Below are 18,902 nucleotides of genomic sequence, written 5' to 3'. Positions count from 1 at the left end.
TGCCAGGGGGTGAAAGCCACTGATCAGCCCTCCCTCTTGCCTTCCCTGGAGGACTCTTGGTGACCCTCCTCCCCAGAGGATCTCCACACACTCAGGGACTAGATTCTTTTAAATATGAGGCCCAGGAGTTCCCTGGCGGTCCACACTCCCAGTGCAGTGGGCATGGTTTCATCCCTGGTCAGGGAACTAGATCCCACACACTGCACAGTGCTGCAAAAAATAAAAATCAGGCCCACTGTTCACCACTAAAGCAGTCATACCTTTCACAACACAAACCCTGCAAAGGAGACTTGTGCACGGATGCCCCAGGTGGCCCATTCCCTAGAGTATCTCTGGAGCTGCCGGCTCTCAGCTGTAGACAGGCCGAGCAGAAATTGACCTCCCTGCCCAAGAGAGGCTGGTTTCCCGGTTCTTGGCAGGCACTGAGGGAACATCACATTTGTGCTGCCAGAGCCTGTCCCTGTTTACCACCCGCCCCCACCACACACACACTGCCCTCCCTCTGCTCCTGTGCTGGGAGAGGAATTGAATTTGTCTTCCTTAGGAAGATGTGCCTGAATGAGCAGTGGAGCCCTGGGCAGAAGAACACGGGGAGGGCAGAGAAGAATGGGGCAGCTGTGACCACGCAACCACACCATTTATTGCCATGCTGTCTGGGGAAGACGCCGTGCAATGCCCAAGTGCATCGAGGAGGGGAGGGTCTAACTCCTGGATGCTCGAACGTTCTTTCTTAATCAAAGAGTCCAGACCCAGTTCACCCCCTTGTCCCATGCTAACACCCATGCGTGGGCACACACACACATGCAGGGACTTGCACGGTGTCCTCAGGAACAGCAGTTAAATCCTCCCCAGATTGGAGGAATGCAGGAGAGGTAGAGGTCACTGAGTTTCCTCTGCTTTCATGTCACCATCTGACAACCCATGGCCGGCTTCTAGAAGCGGCATGGGCAGGAAAAGGAAGCGAAAGGGGCTCTGGCCTGCTCCTCCTTGCCCAGGAGTCAAGCCAGCAACTGCAGTTTGCTGTGAGGTAATGCCTGGCGCCGCCTGTGTGTTCCTGCAGGTCGAGACAGATTTGGGCCGGGTGGGGTGGCAGCCCCAGCCACAGAGGGCACGCTGGGAGAACGGCACCGCAAAGGACTGCCTGTGCCCCAGCCCCACCCTGCCAGGCCTTGGGGTCAGGGCAGGGGGGTGGGGAGGGGCACGGGGGCAGGCTGCAGTCTGGTGGGCACCCTGGCCTCACCTGGACCCGGACCTTCTGGCTCTGCTGGGAACAGTATTCTGTGGAGAACCCCAGCCGAATGCTCAGGGTGAGGCTTGGCCTCCCCAGGTCTCTGAGCCCCTCTGCCCAGGTGCTGTGGACCTGCCGAGACGGGTTCAGAAGGCGCCAGCGAGAAACCAGCTGGAGCCGGAGCCTGGCATCCAGCCCCCCAGCTCCCCAGGCCCTCTCCTGCCCTGGCTGCAGTTGCATCAAGCTTCTCATTAGCAGCTGCCCCCGCCTGGGTGCGGAACATGCTTTGGGCATTTGCCACAAGACTGTTGGGAATTTTGCAACAGTCTCTACGAGGGCGAGCTAGAAGAGGGGCTTCCTCTGCCATTCACGGCTCCTTCCCCAAGGGTTATATCGAGAAGGCAGGAGAAAAAACATCAAGTGTCAGCAGCATCTGTGGTACCTAGTGGGACAGAGACAGGGCCGTGCCCCCATCTCTCTGGCCTAGGGGCCTGACCAGCCTCAGAGCCACTGGCTTACTCCCCATTGTGTCCCTATAATTGAGTCTCAGGTCTTGGCTCTGGCCATAGAAGACCCGTGGACACCGGTGACAGGCACAGAGCAAACGAGGCTCTGGGTCTGGGGGCTCACCTGGTCATCACCCAACTCCCCAGAGAGGGCCCCAAGGACACCATGCTGCCCAGGAAGCCACCTCCTTGGCTCCTTGTACCTCAGAGACCCACTCCTTGAAATCCAGTCTGGTGCAGCCAACAGGCCAAGGTGGTCTTGAGTCAACCCAGGAGCGGAAGGCCAGACCTCCACACAGGTAGAAGTTCCTGGGATATAAAGGAGATGGAGCCAAGGCCAGCCCCCGGGTCCCCTGCTCCAGGACAGTGGCAGCACCACTGCCAGGCAGGGGGCAGCTCTTGGGCACAGGCGTGGATGGGAGTCTCCCCTCCTGACTCAGACATGCCCTTCCGGGGGTTTGGAGAGGTGCAGGTGAGGACCGTGTGGGGGAAACTTGACGAAAGCAATGGCAGCCAGCTCCTTGCAGAATTCCTCCAGGACGACCACGCCCTGGAGGAAGGTCTGGTGGTCCAGCCTGAGGGAGACAGCACAGGGGTCACAGCTGGGAAGTGTGAGGAGTGTGCCCAGTGGGACATCCCAGTGTCAGTGAGGGACTACCCAGGGACAGCCACCTCTGAGGGTCTATGAGGGACCACAGGCCTCAGCAATGGGCCCTCCTCTGCCCCCGGCCTCGTGCCTCCCCAGCCCAGAAGCCCTCGCCATGCCACCCCAGGGCTCTTCCTTGGGCACTCGCCTCCCTCGGGTACTTACTGCTCCCCAGGGACTTGGCCCATCAGCTGCCTGCGCACCAGGAGCAATTTGCCTGGGAACTGGGGCACCCTCTGAATTCTCTGCATCAAGTCCCCGATCACCTGGAGTGGGAACAAGAGGGGACTGACAAGGAGACCAGAGACCCTGCTGTGGGGTCCCTGGCTTGGTCATACCATGGGAGGGTGGGTGGTACCCATGTTCTCCCTTGGCGCTGGCAAGGGTGCCCACTCCTGCAGCTCCCAGCCTGCCCCCATCCCACTGCCCTCCCTTCCTGCCCCCAGCACTGGCATGCTTCCTCTGGCCCGGCCCGGGCGCCCTTACCCTGACGAGCACAGAGAACAGGCTTCGGCAGCCAGGGGCCAGGTTGGTGTAGGGATCCAGGAGGTACTCGTGGATAAGGGGGTGGGGGAAGAGGGCGAGCCGGGACAGGACTGAGGTCACCTGCAGGTTCAGGCTGTATGGCTGCGGGGAGCGCAGTGGACAAGCAAGGGTTGGCAGGGGTGCTGAGCATTTCTACCCCCTGCCCCACTCCACCCCAGCATTGTGCCTGGCCAGTGTGAACGTGTGCGGGGGTTGGAGACGCACGTGATGTGTGTGTCATGGGTTCCCTGGGGCTGAGGGCCAGGACATGTTAGGGCGTGTAAAGCAGAGGCGAGACGGGGCTTCCCGGCTGGAGAGAGGTGGGGATTGAGGGGGGTCGTGGAGCCAGAAAAGGGAAGATGACTGGACCCCCAGGGCTGGGCCCTGCTTTCCCAAAGGACTCCAGAGACCTTACCCCATGGCTAGGGCCCAGCCCTGCTGTCTACCTGTTCTAAAATCCGGGACATGCGGTCAAACAGCATTTGGAGGAAGGGTCCCTCAAAGAAAGGCCGTTCGGGTTCATGGGGGTCCAGGGGTGGGGGAGCCAGTGGCCAGCCCCAGGATGTCACTCGGGAGCTGCACTCCTGGAACTAAAAGAGGCAGGAGAGTTAAGGACATGGGCCGAGGAGGAAATGGCAACACATTCCAGTATTTTTGTCTGGAGAATCCCATGGACAGAGGAACCTGGCAGGCTACAGTCCATGGGGTCACAAAGAGTCAGACACAACTGAGCGACTAACACACGCCAGCGGTCAGGGGTGCCAGCAGACTGAGAGAGCCACACAGGCAGACGGGGCTTGGGTGCTTGGCCAGAGCTGGGAGCACTGGGCTGGAGATCACAGGGGCAGAGTGCATTAACCCCACACTCTGAGTGGCAAGGACCGAGCACTGGCAGAGGCCTCGACACTCACCAGTCCATAAGCATCGTGGACGTATGTGTCGTATCCCGTCTCCTCCAGGAAGGCTGACGTCTTGGCTTCCTCAGGAACGAGGCAGAGGAAACTGAGAGACAGGACCCTAGATGTGGGGAGGAGGGCCCAGCCTGGGCTGCCCTGCTCCGTCTCCAGCCCCCGCGAGCACTCCGTCCCAGCCTGTGCCCCATCAGGGCTCTGGCCAAAAACAGAACAAAGCTCAGGTGGCTTGGACTTCCTGATGGGCCCCTACCTGCTGACAATCTCAGTCACCGCTGTCTTGCCATCGGGGTTGGTGGCAGGGGCCGGGGGAGGCTTTGCGGAGGGCTGAAAGCCAGAGTCGAGGAAGCTGTCGGTGAAGTAGGGATCTTCCTCTAGATCTCTGTGCCGGGCAGAAAAGTGCAGCACCAGTGAACACAGGAACCAGCAGGGGGCCAGGGGAGGGGGTTCCAAGTGGCCCAAGGCCTCCCCCAAGGCACCAGGTTTCACTTACAGGGTGTCCTCATAGCTCTCGGGCTCAGGCGAGCCACGGGCCACGTAAGGACGGCCCTCCAGGTGGCACAGGATCAGGCTCCGGACAATCTGCTCATGGGGCTTCTGCAGTAGCTCCTCAAACAGCCGCAGTGTGGCGATGCTGATCTGGGGCAAGAAGGAATCAGCACAACACCCCTTCCCCATGCGGGCCTCCAAGGGTGCATGGAAATTGCTCACCCAGGTGAGAAGAGGTCCCCTAGGATGGAGGGTTGCCACCTCTGGCTGGGGGCTCAGGTGGCAGGTTTCAAGGGGAGCAAATGGGTGCTGGCCCGAGAACCAGAAGTCTGGCTGGTCTCGGTTCCATTAACTAATTTGAGGTGTGGTATCAGGCAAGCCAGTTGGCTCCTTTGCACCGTAAGTTTCCATGTCTGAAAAATGGAATACCACCCTCGCCTACCTCACAGAGCGGCTGTCAGCCTCCAACAAGCCAAGTGAATATAAAAAAAAGCACTTTGTAAAAATAAAAAGTGTCATCGTAAGTATGTAATCACCGAAAATTACTGCGGGACAAAAGTTTGGCTACTAGTCCCTGGGTCACTGTCTTTTTCTTTGCTTGGAGGGGAGAGGGAGTTGGGTTTCAATGCCTCAAAGGTAGAACCGCCTTGAAAGCTAATGAAAATGGGAAGAAGCTTCTGGAAATCCTGTGGGCAAGGTGGGGTGCAGGTGATAGAGAGGAGGGCCGCCCGCCTCACCTCATCAGAGAGGTGGTCACAGTGCCTGATGAGGTGGGCACGCAGAGTGCGGGGGCTCTCCTCGGGGGCTGCAGGCTGCTGGTCCACGCCCAGAAGGAAGGCCACAGCCTCCCGCAGCAGTGCTGGGGAGCGGAGCTGGCGCAGCATGACTGTGAGCAGGGCAGTGGAGGTCAGGACACTCTGTTCGGACCTATGGGGAGAGCCCACTGAGCCACGCCAGGCAGGGGACAGCAGAGGAGGAGCGGGGAGGGACAGGGTGTGGAGGCGCAGAACCCCTTCCTGGTTCTCTTGCATCTTCTGCTGGTATTTCTCTGCTCGTTCCCTGTTCCACCTGAGGTCCTGGAGTCCGAGGGTGGGAGGCCTTGGTTAGCCCACATGGCTCTGGGCCACAAGTGTGTCAGGGGGACGTTGACCAGTGGAGCCTACTGCCTCCATGACTCTGGCCAAGGAGGTCCCTGGCCTCAAGCACAGGAAGGGGCTTGGTGGGGTGGGTGTTTCGCTTGGAGAATAGCCACACCTGGAGGGAACTAGATAGAACTTACACGTGTAGGAGCTGGGGCTGCAGAATTTCCACAAATAGCTTCTCAGCCACAGCCTTTGCCAAGGCATCCGAAACCACCTGGGTGCCAAAGAGCACGTCTTAAAACGCATTTTACCGACCACCGACAATTTTCCACTGAGAAATAGCTGTGTCCTTGCACAGAGCCTAACATAACAAGTAGAGGGGGCCTGTGGATCCTGGGCCCCGCCCAGCTCCCAAGAGACCCTCTGGGTCCTCCAGGTAGAGACAGAACAGAGCAGCATGAAGCTGGAGGTGGGGTGGGGAAGAGCACCCACTCTGCTCACCGCATGTGCCTCTGTGATGAGGTGGTCACAGTAGTCAAACCAGCCCAAAAAGGCAGCCAAGGCCTCCTTGCCAGGGAAGGAAGCCTCATCAGACGGAGCGCTGGGTAACCTGCGCGAGAGTGAGGGAGGTGTGTGAGGCTGCTTCAGATACAGCCAGGAAGTGGGCTCTTTCACCCTTTGCCTTGGAACCTTCATTGCTGGAGGGCCATTCTACTGGGGGCTCTGCGGGTCTGAGGGCAGACTGGTGGGTCAGACCAGCAGGTAAAGAATCTGCCTGCAGTGCAGAAGACCTAGGTTCAATCCCTGGGTGGGAATGACCTCCTGGAGAAGGAAATGGCAACCCACTCCAGTATTCTTGCCTGGAGAATCCCATGGACAGAAAAGCCTGGCAGGCTGTATAGTCCATGGGGTTGCAAAGAGTCGGACACAACTGAAGCGACTTAACACTTTCACTTTCCCTGAGGGCAGAAGCCAGAGTGATGCTTTCTGGGAGGGCGAGAAGGCCCCTGGCCTGGGTAACCTCAGGAGGAGGGTTGGCCAGCAGGGGTCCCCATCCCCCTTGGAAAACAAGAGAGGCTACTAGGAAGATGCCAGGTAGGGCTTCCAGCCGCTAAAAATGTAGACCTGCCTTCCCCGGCTAAGTGCCTACCTCCAGCTTATGCCCTCTAAAGCAGCAATGTCTGCAGGGTCCAGGGAGCTGGGCAGGGACTGGTACAGCTGGCAGAGGTGCTCGACGATGGCAGGACAACAAGGGCTGCTCTGTACCAGGTAGGTGGCGGCTGCCTGGGATGCCACGCTTACCAGGAGCAGCAGGTTCTCCCGGGCCTTCAGGGCCACCCGACCTCTCTAGGGGATAAGGGTAGGACTTCAGGGACCTGTAGCTGATCCCCACAAGTGCCCTCACAGCAACTCTCCCACCTTGTCCCCGCCCCCTGTGTCTCGGGGTGCAGCCAGCACCTTGCTCTTGCATAAGCCAATCAGGGAGGTGATGAGGCTGCTCTCCCCAATGGCTCCATCTGGCTCCTCGGTCTCAGCAGGCAGCTGGGCGCTTGAGGCCCAAGCCCCACAGGTACCACTGTCGGAAGTCTTGCTATGGGTGGGGTCCTTGTCCGTGACGGTGGCTGCCTCTCTCAGCGGGGCGGTGGCTTCTCTGGATGCCTTCTTCCTACCAATAGTCTTTTTACCCTGCAAGGGAGGATGGGTGAGGCCAGGCCGCGGTGCAGACCATTCCCCATGACAGCCCCTTGGGAGTCCAAAGGGGGCCTCAGTGTGGAGCTGGAGGGGAACCTGCCAAGTGCTTCCTCAGTACCTGCTCCATCCTTCTGCCCCTTCAGTAGGGCCCCGGGGGGCTTGCCCCGGGGTCTGGGCCCTCCCTCTCCCGCTCCCCAGAGGCGCTCACTTCTAGGATGTAGGTGAGGAGGGCTGGGTCCTGCTGGATCTTGGAGCAGAGGACGGTGGTGAACTGCACCTCCTCCTTTTCTGTGAGGGATCCAGGAACTGTCCCACCAAGTCGGAGAAGTTTCTGGAAGGGGAGCAGGGCAGAGACAAGAGGGGGATGGGGTGGCGGGGAAGAGATGAAAGAATGGGGCAGCAGGGAATAGAATCTGTGCACGACCATGGGTTCAGACTCAAGTCCTGTGGCACGGTGCCCAGGGCCTGATGGAGAAGCTGGGGTGGGGTGGAGGGGCTCTTTCAGAGTCTCAGAAAGTGGAGTGTTTTGTCAAGGAAGTTTTGGTGCTTCGGGCCTGGCCTTGGAGCAACTCCACCCCCACCAGCTTTGCCTGAAAGCACAGGCCTCACTTCTGGACACCGCTTAGCTTCTGGGCTCCTCACCTGCACGGGTCTGTGGACATTGAGGTAATGCAGGAGCGGGTGTTGCACTTGGGCCAGAACCTTGCTGAAGAACTGGAGCACCTGCTGCCGCATGCCGGGTGGGTACTGCGGGGCGGGGACAGACCGCCTGTCAGTCAGGCGGCGAGGCAACGCCCCCGCCTGGACTGCTCCTCCCCTCACAGCCCGGGAGGGCTGGTGCCTTCTCCACCAGCACCTCCTCCTCTCACTCTAGGAAACTGGCCTCCTGCTGCTGCCCAGCCCCTTTCTCGCTTAATTTTTGTCCCTAACCTTATCGTTATTGAACATACTATCCGTGGGCTCCTTTGATGCGCCTGACTAGAATTTTCGCCTGTTTCAATCACTGTTGAGTCCCCAGCGCCTAGGCCACGGCCGGTAGGTACATGGTTGGTCCTCAGTACATCACTGATGAACGAATGCAGACTGAACGAAAGGGAGCATGTCCTCAACCCAACGACAGCGAGAACACGCCACCAAAGCAAAGCAGCGAGGGCCTGAAGCCTGGGGAAGGTGGTGGCTGTTCTGAGCCATCCCAAGTGATCCCGTCCCCACCGAGCTCACACCACACCCCACCCCACCCAAATCCCACCCCCACCCCCCACCCCCGGGTGGGCACTAGGAGAAAGACCTGGATCCCCGGGGCCCCGGCTCAGGCGAAAGGTTCCAGGGGCACCCGAGGTCCGGCCCACCTCGGCCTTGCCCAGTGTGCACAGGGTCTCCAGGATCTTGTGCTGCAGCAGGTACTCCAGGCACGGCCCCGTCTCGCCAGCCGCTGTCTGCTGCTTCTCCTCGTACACCAGGATATCCAGCATCTGCTTCAGCCGCCAGGGAATATCTGTTTTCTTGGCAGGGGTGTTTTCATCTAACAGAGATCCAGGAAACAAGGTGAATGGGGTGAAGTCCAGGGACACTGTGGCTTAAAAGGTCAACCCACAGGGTCTAGGGGAGGTGGGGGGGGTAGACAGAGAACAACCTAGAGAAGGCCAGGTTAACAGTTTTCTTCAAAGACCAGAGCAAAGGGAAGTTTACAGTTGATGCCTCTCTAGCTAACCCTAAAAAGGGCTTCCCAGGTGGCGCTTGTGGTAAAGAACCTGCCTGCCAATGCAGGAGACTAGGGGACATGGGTTGGATCCCTGGGTGGGGAAGATATCCTGGAGGAGGGCATGGCAATCCACTCCAGTATTCTTGCCTGAAAAATCCCATGGACAGAGGAGCTTGGCTGGCTACAGTCCATGGGGCTGCAAGAGAGTCAGACATGACTGAACTGACTTAGCATTTGCTAGCTAAAAAGACGAAAGACCTTCTAGATGAAGCCCAGGATAGCTATCTGACAGGGCACGTGTGCAGGTTCCAGCACTTTATTAGAGAAAAGCAAGCAGCATTTTTTTCTCTGAACCCTGGGGAAGGACAGTTGGTGGGCTGCCGGCCAGCTCTGGGCCTCAGTGAGAAGCTATGGGCTCAGGGGTCTCTGTTATATAATTTAGAAGCTGTCTTCAGCTTCCTAACAGATAACCTTCAGGGGCCTATTTATGTCTCTTTTATACTCACGGAAAGCAATACTCTATTTTCTGTTTATTTTTTTTAAAGCTGAAAAAAAAATCCATTTATAACCATGTGTTCAGACTCAAACTCACTGCCTGATGCCCAGGTCCTGCTGGTTAGTGGAGTTTTCTTAGTCAGTCTCAGAGGGTGGAGGATTTTTATAAAGAAAGTTCTGGTACTTTGGGACTGGCCTTGCAGCACCCCCTAGCTTTTCTTGAAAGCATAGGCTCTTGAGCAAGGCAGCTCACCTCACCTAGCCCTGCACCTCTGGTCCAGGGACCATCTGGTAATTAATGGATTGGGCCAGGTGAAGCCCCAGGTGGACCTGAGGCAGTTCTGAACTTTTCCTAGTTTTCTGCTTGTGACTCCATGACAAGAGATCTTCAGTCTAAAAGGTGCAAAATTCAAGATGTAAAATAAGTCCTGGGGATGTAATGTACAGCATGGTGACTAGAGTTAATAATATTGTATATTTGAAAGTTGCTAACAGAGATCTTAAAATTTCTCATCACAGGAAAAAAAAAATGTAGCTATAGGTGGTGACAGATGTTAACTAGACCAATTGTGATGATCATTTCACAACATATCCATGTATCGAATCAGTATGTTGTACCCCTGAAACTAACATAATGTTATATGTCAATTATATCTCAATTTTAAAAAAGAGATCGTCAGTCTAAAGCATTCTTTTTTAAAAATATTGCTTGTTATTTTAGATTATATAAAATATTATATATTTTAGATTTATATTAATCCCATAGAATGACCTATTGGTATAGATCAGGATTTTATTTTGCTGCTGTGCAGCATGAGGATCTTATCTCCCTGACCAGTGATTAAACCCGTGCCCCCTGCTATGGAAGCAAGGACTCTTAAACACTGCACTACCTAAAGCAATCATTCTTAACTGGGGGCAATTTTTCCCCTGCTCCCCAGGATATCTGGCAATGTTTGGAGAGACATTTATGTTTATCACAATGCGGAGGGAGAGCTACTGGCATCTAGTGGGTAGAGGTCAGAGTTGCTGCTAAACATACAGTGTACCCCCCCAACCCCCTACAACAAAGAACGATCCAGTCCATATGTCACCAGTGCCAAGATTGAGGACCTTAGTCTAACAGAACACTCAGAGGGTCCCTCAGAGTGTCCTAAGGCCACTTTTAACTTTTTGGGGCTGGCTCAGGCTGGAAGTAAAGCCTTTAGGAAAGGTGTAAGCAGATGGCAGGTGCAATAGTAGATGAGATGGTTAGACAGCATCACCGACTCAACGGACATGAATTTGAGTAAACTCTAGAGGAGCCTGGCGGGCTACAGTCCATGGGGTCACAAAGAGTCAGACAGGACTGAGTCAGACAGGACAGGACTGAGCGACTGAACAACAACAAACAACAAAACTGGAGTCAAACCCCAGTCTGAACTCAGGAGGTGGAAGGCTAGGAATGCAGGGAAGGTTACCGAGCAACTAGTGCATCTCCACCAAGCCCAGCATACTGATTACCAAGCAGCCAATGAGACGCTGCCCCCTCAGTGAGGGATCCTGATGGGCCCAGATGAACCAGAGCTAGAGTGTCAGCTGGGGGAGAAGGACCAGGCACGCTACATGCCTTGGTTTTTTCTCCTCTTATGCCAGGTCTCTACAAGGGAAATGCCCTCTAAGTTGGCTCAAGGAAAAGAGGAATTTATTCCACTTCTTTTCTTTAGTCAGTAAGCCCTAGGCACAGGTACCTGGGGACTGAAGGCCTGGACCCTCTGCCCAGCTAAGGGCAAGTGGAGTTCAACCTCTGGGATGCAGAGTCAGGCCAGTGAGACCTAGCCTCCTTGTCCCTACTCCTACTCACACAGGTACCTTCCTGGAAGGTCAGGGTTGGGCAGCCCCCACTCTGAAGTGGGCAGAGGATGTCACCTAACCCAGAACACCTGCATCTCTGAGCTGTGGGGTGACCCCCACCCACCCCTCACTCCCCACACCCTCCAGAGATCCCTGCATGAAAGGAGACCAAGCCCCACCTGTGCTTTCAATGTAGTAGTTCGTGATGCCCTTCCAGTGTTCCACGAAGGCCTCCAGCAGGTCAATGCTGGGCTCCCGCTGTGGAGAGAGCAGACACAACCTAAGTGGCTGCCACTAGGACATTCCACCATCTGCTAAGTGTTGGACGGCTACTGGGCCCTGGAGGAGGCACTTGGGATCCTGGGTTCTCAAACTGAATTAGTAACACACTTGCTCCAGGACATCTGCACATTGTCTTCATATCTGCCAATAATGTCCTGTGTCCTCTCCCCAGAAAACCCCTCCCTCCTTGAGATGCTGTGGTCCTGAAACATGTCATGATTGTCCCCCATCCCAGAGTAGCTAAGACTGTTGGTGGGGAAAACAGACACAGAAACAGACCATTTCTGTACAACGTGGTTATGCTACAATAGAGGTACGTAGAGGAAAACAGGAAAGCACCCCCAAAACAACAAAACCTAAATGGAAACTGTGGCAGAGACAAAGCATTCAGGTCCGTTTCACTCTGAGAGTCTGAAAATTTGGGTTGAAGGCCACCACAACTCAGTTCAGCCAGGTGGGTAATGTTAGAATATGAAGCAAGTGGGATTTCCCTGGGGGTCCAGTGGTTAAGACTCTGTGCTTCCAATGCAGGGGGCACCAGTAGGATCCCTGATCAGGGAACTAGGATCCCACGTGCGATCCACCAAAAGTACACCCACCAAAAGTGCCTAACTTATGGTGGTGGTTTAGTTACTAAGTCATGTCCAACTCTGGTGACCCCGTGGACCATAGTCCGACAGGCTCCTCTGTCCATGGAATTTCCCAGGCAAGCATACCGGAGTGGGTTGCCATTTCCTTCTCCAGGGGATCTTCCCGACCCAGGATTGAACCCGGGTCTCCCGCATTGGCAGGCAGGTTCTTTACCAATGTGCCACCTGGGAGGCCCGCCTTATATATGTGTTGCATCTTTTGTTCGCAGTGCAGGCTGCGCACCCCTATCTTCTCTCAGTTCTGCTCCTGTCCACACCTCCTCCGGCTCCTTCGATCACCCCAGGGAATTCTGATCTTCCATGAGCATCCCTCGAACCTCCTCCTTTTCCTAAAGCAACCTCTCCATTCCCATGCCCCAGCTGGAACCAACCTTGAACTGGTAACAACCATTACCTCTGAAAACTTCTCCAAAAAGGGCATTTCTTCTCCTTTCTTGCAGAGTAAATGTTCCCAGGGGAAAAATGCATATTCCAGTAGACCCTACCCACATCCCTACCTTATGGTCTTTCCTCCAGCCGTTCCTGTGCCTAGGAGACCCTGTACATCCCCCTACACCCGTCTAGGTCCTAGCAGTCCCCAGTGAGGTCCAGCTCAAAGCTACCACGTCCACAAAGCTGTCTTCTGGGTCCCTTGATGCACCTCTCTCTAACTTCACGCTTTACTGCACCACAGGTCGGGGTGTCTCCTCCTTCCATAACTCCTTCGCAGGTACCTGTTGATGCCTACCATGTACAAAACACCATGCCTGATGCTATGAGCCACACAAGAATGTCTAAGAGCCAGTCCTCCAGAAACATGCCATGGAGGAGAAGAGAATATAAAATGTGCTGAATGACTCAACTACAGGAAATAGTGTGAGACAGTGGCTGGTGCAGTGGCTAAGACTCCATGCTCCTAATGCATGGGGCCTGGGTTTGATCCCTGGTCCAGAACTAGATGCCCCATGTCACAAACAGAAGATGCCACATGCAACAATGAAAATCACAGATCCTGCATGTGGCAACTAAGACCCAGGGCAGTCAAATAAAAGAAAAGAAGTAGCAGTAGTGTGAGAACATAGGAGAGGTGGACAGTGACCTTTGGGCGAAGAAGGGTCAGTTCCAACAAGTGAAATGAAGAGGCTATGCTGAGGTCATGCGGGAACTAAAACCCGAAGAGCTGGGTCTGATTTCAACAATAAGAGACACGGGAGAGATGTTTCCTGCAGAAGGCTCTTTGCAAAGTGTGTCCAGCACAAGGATGGATGGATGAGTGTGTGGGGCATTGAACTTCTTGGCAAAACCAAGAAGTCCCTTTTTTTTCTTTGTAGGCAGTTGGGTGCACATCAGTGATATCGTCTGAGTTCCTGAGGAAGAGTCATCTGGTGGGTGTGTAGGAGACAAATGCAAAACGAGGGTTTAGCAGGCCATTATGACAAGAGGAGGAAGAAATAACACTGAATCAGAGATACTGCCCCTTTCCCTGGCGGCCTGGGCAGTCTTGTCTTCTTTCAGAGTTAGCTGTGGGGACCACGACCTTTATGGGAGTGGCACCTCCCACAGTCATTCCAAACACACGGACCATATGGAGTGACTGTATCTTATCACGGTCTACATGCTGCTGTTATTGTTGGGTGAGCAATCATCTCTCTAGGAGACTGTGAGCTCCCTCAAGGCCAGGGTTCTGTGTTTCTATCTCTGAGAGTCCCTAAAGGGCTCTGCACAGAGTGACTACTCGTTGATACTTAACTAAAATATCTCAGCAAACTCCTTAAACCTGGGCTTCCCTGGTGGTCTAGTGGTTAAGAATTTGCATGCCAATGTAGGGGACACGGGTTCGATCCCTGGTCCAAGAAGATCCCATATGCCGTGGAGCAACTAAGCCCATAACGTCACAACTACTGAGCCCATGCACCTAGAGCCCAAGAGCTGCAACTACCAAGCCAAGTGCTGCAGCTACTGAAGCACGTGCATCTAGGGCCAGTGCTCCACAACAAGAGAAGCCACGGCAATGAGAAGCCCAAGCACTGCAACAAAGACTAGGCCCACTTGATGAAGCTAGAGAAAGCCTGCAAGCAGCAACGAAGACACAGTGCAGCCCAAAATAAAAATAAATAAATAACAAGTAAATACATCTTTAAAAACACACACACACACACACACACAACTCCTTAAACCTTTCCCATAGTCCTTGTTCTGGGAAAACCTTCTGACCCCTAACCACACTATGATCATCTCACAAGCCTGTGATGGGGTCTCATCTAACCTTAAAATTCACTTATAGTCTCTTAAAGCCTTAAGCTGGTCTTAAACCAAAAAAGAACCCAGAAAAAAAAAAAAGGAGAAACAGAACAAAAGTTAGCCAAAACAGACCATTCAAGCTAAAAAAACCCATCAGATAATCTTTACCTGAATATATTGTTAGCTACTGTAACTCCAGTAAAAAGAAACTGCACCAAATGATTTCTTTTTAAAGATATATATATATATCTTTTACATATAACTGTAAAGATTATTATTCTATTTTGTCAGAAGAGGGCAGAAAAGAGCACTCTTTCTCCTTAACACTTACTGGGTCAAGTTGAGTCAAGCAACTTGCTGGGGATTTTAACCTGGTGAACCATCCCCTGGGAAGATCTGTGCTCAAGCTTGTGGTTGAGGAGGGAGAGGGGACCCCCATCTCCCCTGGTGGTCACATGGGACCAGTCAAATTTCTAGGGCATCGACTATATGTTGTATACTGAGGGGCTTAAGTATACCTGCCTAAAAATATCTCCCTTGACCACCAACTCGCCTCCATCCAGACAATGAAATTTCTACAGAAGAAGCATTAGAAATTCACTCCTCGGGGCTAGGGTCCTGTCTGTCCTGTCCACCCACCTCGTGTCTGGAGCTTTCCCAGACAGGTATGAAGGAATGTCAGATTATGTTCTAAGATGACAGCTATTTTGATTGGGGACAGAGAGGAGGGGAGGAGAGATCATTCTGGAACCCCGTCCAGAGGCAGGATAGCCCAAGGTGCCTGCAAGGGCAGGGCTGGGGCAGGTGAAAGAGTTGAAAAAGCAGGAACTTTTCACTTTCTTCACAAGTTTGCTTAAGGCTGAGACTGTTCTCATTCATAAGCCCTGATCTGGGCTGTGTGTTGAGGAGGTGGGGCTTCCCTGGTGGCTCATCAGTAAAGAACCCCCCTGCCAATGCAGGAGATGTGGGTTCGATCCCTGGTCCGGGAAGATCCCCTGGAGAAGGAAATGGCAACCCACTCCAATATTCTTGCCTGGAAAATCCCATAGACAGAGGAGCCTGGCGGGCTACAGTCCATGGGGTCGCAAAGAGTAGGAAATGACTGGACTGATAGCTTGAGCACCCAGGCATGCATTGAGGAGGAAAGGGATAGAACCCAAGGCTGTTTCTCCTGAGAACATTTGATACACTCAACTGATCAATTAGGAGAGTTTAGACTATGAGACAAAAGAATTGTTAACTTCACAGGCAGATTCTCGGCAGGGTTACTTTAACTGGAAGGCATCCTGCCTACCCTATTCTAAACTCGCACTTTTATCTTGGTGAGTGAACCGTGGGTGCCTCTGACCAGCCTTCAAACCCAGCAGAAAATGGCAGAAACACAAACTCCTTGGCCCCCTGGCCACCCTAGGCGCCACCAGAGCTGGCCTCTCCGGACTCAAGGTCCACGGGGCTTGGGGTGGCCTGGGACTGAGATAACATTCTGGACACGGCACTTGTACCCAGGATAAGACTGTTTCCCGGGCTAGGGCACCCCCCACACACATACATTTGGACTGTATCTGTACCCTTCCTGGGGACTTGGGCAGTTGGGGCCTGCACTTCCCAAGTCGAAGGTAAGAAGGCCGACCGCGCGAGTGAGGTCTTGGAGGAGTCCGAGGGCAAGGAACCAGAGGAAGGGGCAGCTATTTTTTAAGGCCAGGTGACCAGGAAGGGAGGAGCGCGGGGGAGGAGGAAGGCCCACAGGCTAGGGGACGGGACTTGGGGGGAATTTGGGGAAGAAATTATTGGGTGACAGGGGAGCACACGGCACGGAGGAGTTTGGGAATTGGGAGACTCCGGGAGCAGGGAAAATAAACAGGAAGCAGTTCGGGGAGAAGGGTTAGGGGCTGGAGAGACCTGGAGAAAAGCTGGGACGATCAAGAAAGAAGCCACTGGAAACGGGAAGAGGGGTCCGGGAGGGGGCGGGCAGGGGAGCGAAGAGGCCTGGGACGGGGGCTCCGCGCGGCCCGGGTAGGGGTCCCTTCCCCGAGGCGGCCTGCGCCCTCCGCCCGCCCGCGCGCCCGCCGGCTCGTCTCCCGGCCCCGCGCCCGCCCTTCCGGCCCTCCTCCGGCCTCACCGCCCCCACGGCCTCCTGCAGCAGCGCCCCGAGCCGGCTCAGCATGACGGCGGCCCGGTTCCCGGTTCCCGGTTCCCGGTTCCGGGGTGGCGGCGGAGCTCCCGGGCGCAGGCGGCGACCCGGAGGCGCAGCGAGGGAGGCGGGGCCCCGGTCGCCCCGCCCCGCAGCCCCCGCCCGGCCCAGCGCGGGGTCGGAGAGGAGGGCGGCCGCCAACGTGGCCCTGCCGGGCAGCGAGGAGGGACCCCGAGGCTGGGGGTGCCCGCCGGCCGCCGCGGCAGCAGAGAGACAAGGTCAAGTCCGCCGGGGCCCCTGGGGAAGCCAGGAGGCAGCGAGCGAACGACCCTTAGAGAAGGGCGAGTGGGACCAAGCACGTTTTTCCCATGAGGGATGAGAAGGTGCGTGGGTCTGGAAGTCTCTAGACTTCCCTCATGGGATCCCATTATGCCTAACACTCCCCCCACCCTCATCGTAACGATGTCAGGGATCAGCAGACATACATTTTGAACGGCTGACTGCCTTGTGCTCAGGAAGAATCTCTTTCCATTCCTGGGGGGCTGGGGGGCTGGGTGGGGGGAGATGGGAAATGGGCTTGGAACTGCCAGAGCTGGCTGCTAGAAAGCACCCTGCCAAAGGGCCCAACTTTGGACATTCCAGGAAGCCCTGCTTGGTTGAGGATTCTACCTATGTAATCCTGGGCCTTGATTTTCTCAGTGTGCTACCCCCTTCCCCAAGTTAGACACTCTGTTTCTTCCCCTGGTGAGTCCAGAAGGGCAGAACCAGGCCAGTGTGACTTCTTCCCCCATCCTCGTCCAGCACAGTAGCCACTTGCCACTTGTGGCTATGGAGCTGAAAAATGTTACTCCTAACTGACACATGCTGAAGACATGTCAAAGGAAAGAATGTAAAATAGTCACTAATGGGGCTTCCCTGGTGGCTTGGGGTAAAGAATCCTCCTGCCAATGCAGGAGACGTGGGTTTGATGCCTGGTATGGGAAGATCCCACATGCCACAGAGCAGCGAAGCCCATGTGCCACAACTACTGAGCCTGTGCTCTAGAGCCCAGGAGCCACAACTACTGAGCCCACCTGCTGCAACTGCTGCAGGCTGCATGCCCTGGAGCCCATGCTCTGCAACACGGAAGCCACTGCAATGAGACCGCCTCACACTGAAACTACAGAGTTGCCCCCACTCGCTGCAACTGGAAAAAAGTCCTCTCAGCATAGAAGATTTAGTGCAGCCATAAATAAATAAATAAATATTTTTTTAAATTAAAAAATAAATTGTCACAGGATATTTTGGGCTTCCCAGATGGCACTAGTGGTAAAGAACCTGCTTGCCAATATAGGAGACATACGAGGCACAGGTTCTACCCCTGGGTGGGAAAGATCCCCTGGAGGAGGGCATGGCAACGCACTCCAGTATTCTTGCCTGGAGAATCCCATGGACAGAGGAGCCTGGAGGGCTACAGTTAGTTCATAGGGTTGCAAAAATTCCAACACAACTGAAGCGACTTGGCACATACACACACACAATGATGTTTTAGGTTGATTGCAAGTTCAAATGCAATCAGTTAGGTAAATTGAGTTAACCAAGGTATATTATAAAAATTAATTTCATTGTTGCTTGTTACTTTAAGTGGCTACAGTGTGGTCCATAGTTCCTGCCAAGGAAGTCACACTGGCACCATTTTGCCCTTGTAGATACACCAAGGAAAGATACAGATGGTGGGTCTCCCGTGCGGGGGCCACACTGGAAAAGTACACCCCAGAGTCACACAGGAAGAGCCTTCAACAGGAGCAGACTTTCCCATAATGTCCAAAGCTGGGCCCTTAAAAAGGAGGCTTTCTAGCAGCCAGCTCTGCCAGGTTAAAGCCCATTCCCCACCTCACCTGTCCACCTCCCCAGAATGGAAAGAGATTCTTCACGACTACAGGGCTGATGTCTGTTCAGAATGTATTCCTGCTGACCCCTGACACCATCTGATGAGAGGGTAAGGCACCAGGGGTTCTGCGAGGGAAGGGGGTAGCCCCTGTCACAGATCTGAGGACCTGGAGCTGAGGGGTTCTGGGGCTTCACTGTTACAACCCTGCCCTGGGGGTCCCATTCACCAATGGAACTGAGGCCCCAAAGGCAGCGCCTGCCCAAAGGTGGCTGTGTGCTGTGGAGTGGAGCCTGAAGTCCAAACTAAGTCATGGGGAGGCGGGGATTCCACTGAGCCCAGGCTGAAACTAGTATTTGGATCTCAGTTCTCTGGCAGCTGCTTGGGGAAAATAGATGTTTCAAACAGTTCATCTACAATTGGTCCCTGGTGAGAAGCCTATGGGAAATGAGAGGAGGCTTTTAAGCTAAAAAGTATAAAATATAAGAACAAAGACAAGAAACAAGCCTGTATTGTGTATTAAGAAGCAATCTAGGGCTTCCCTGGTGGGTCATTGGTAAAGAATCCACCTCCCAATGCAGGAGAGGATGAGATGGTTGGATGGCATCATCATTTCAATGGACATGAACTTGGGCAAACTCTA

The 18,902-nt window shown here is 54.7% G+C and overlaps 1 protein-coding gene across 12 annotated transcripts; it reads right to left on the bottom strand.

Moving 5' to 3' along the window:
- Nucleotides 1-618: 618 nt before the first annotated feature.
- FHIP2B (FHF complex subunit HOOK interacting protein 2B) lies at nt 619-16,538 on the bottom strand. 12 transcript variants are annotated; one of them, XR_014060383.1, is made up of 19 exons: nt 16,381-16,538; nt 11,289-11,367; nt 8,429-8,601; nt 7,722-7,826; nt 7,288-7,410; nt 6,846-7,073; nt 6,538-6,734; nt 5,889-5,997; nt 5,585-5,661; nt 5,043-5,232; nt 4,310-4,455; nt 4,070-4,198; nt 3,817-3,907; nt 3,352-3,495; nt 2,867-3,007; nt 2,546-2,646; nt 1,938-2,309; nt 1,241-1,360; nt 619-1,054 (listed from the first exon to the last, which is right to left on the bottom strand). XR_014060383.1 is itself a non-coding variant. In XM_081513397.1 (17 exons), exons 1-17 carry the CDS (start codon nt 16,423-16,425, stop codon nt 2,171-2,173), a joined length of 2,217 nt encoding a protein of 738 aa, XP_081369523.1. In that variant the 5' UTR covers nt 16,426-16,538; the 3' UTR covers nt 619-2,170. The 12 variants fall into 12 exon arrangements, 3 of the variants coding, with proteins under 3 accessions (XP_081369523.1, XP_081369535.1, XP_081369536.1); XR_014060430.1 differs by lacking the exon at nt 16,381-16,538 and adding an exon at nt 16,161-16,335; XR_014060381.1 differs by having other exon boundaries at nt 1,241-2,309.
- Between the last annotated feature and the right edge of the window lie 2,364 nt (nt 16,539-18,902).

This window comes from Giraffa tippelskirchi, chromosome 1, assembly GCF_054371585.1.
Source record: "Giraffa tippelskirchi isolate mGirTip1 chromosome 1, T2T-mGirTip1v1.2.pri, whole genome shotgun sequence".
Classification (NCBI taxonomy): Eukaryota; Metazoa; Chordata; class Mammalia; order Artiodactyla; family Giraffidae; genus Giraffa; species Giraffa tippelskirchi.
This window is presented reverse-complemented; position numbering and strand designations above follow the sequence as displayed.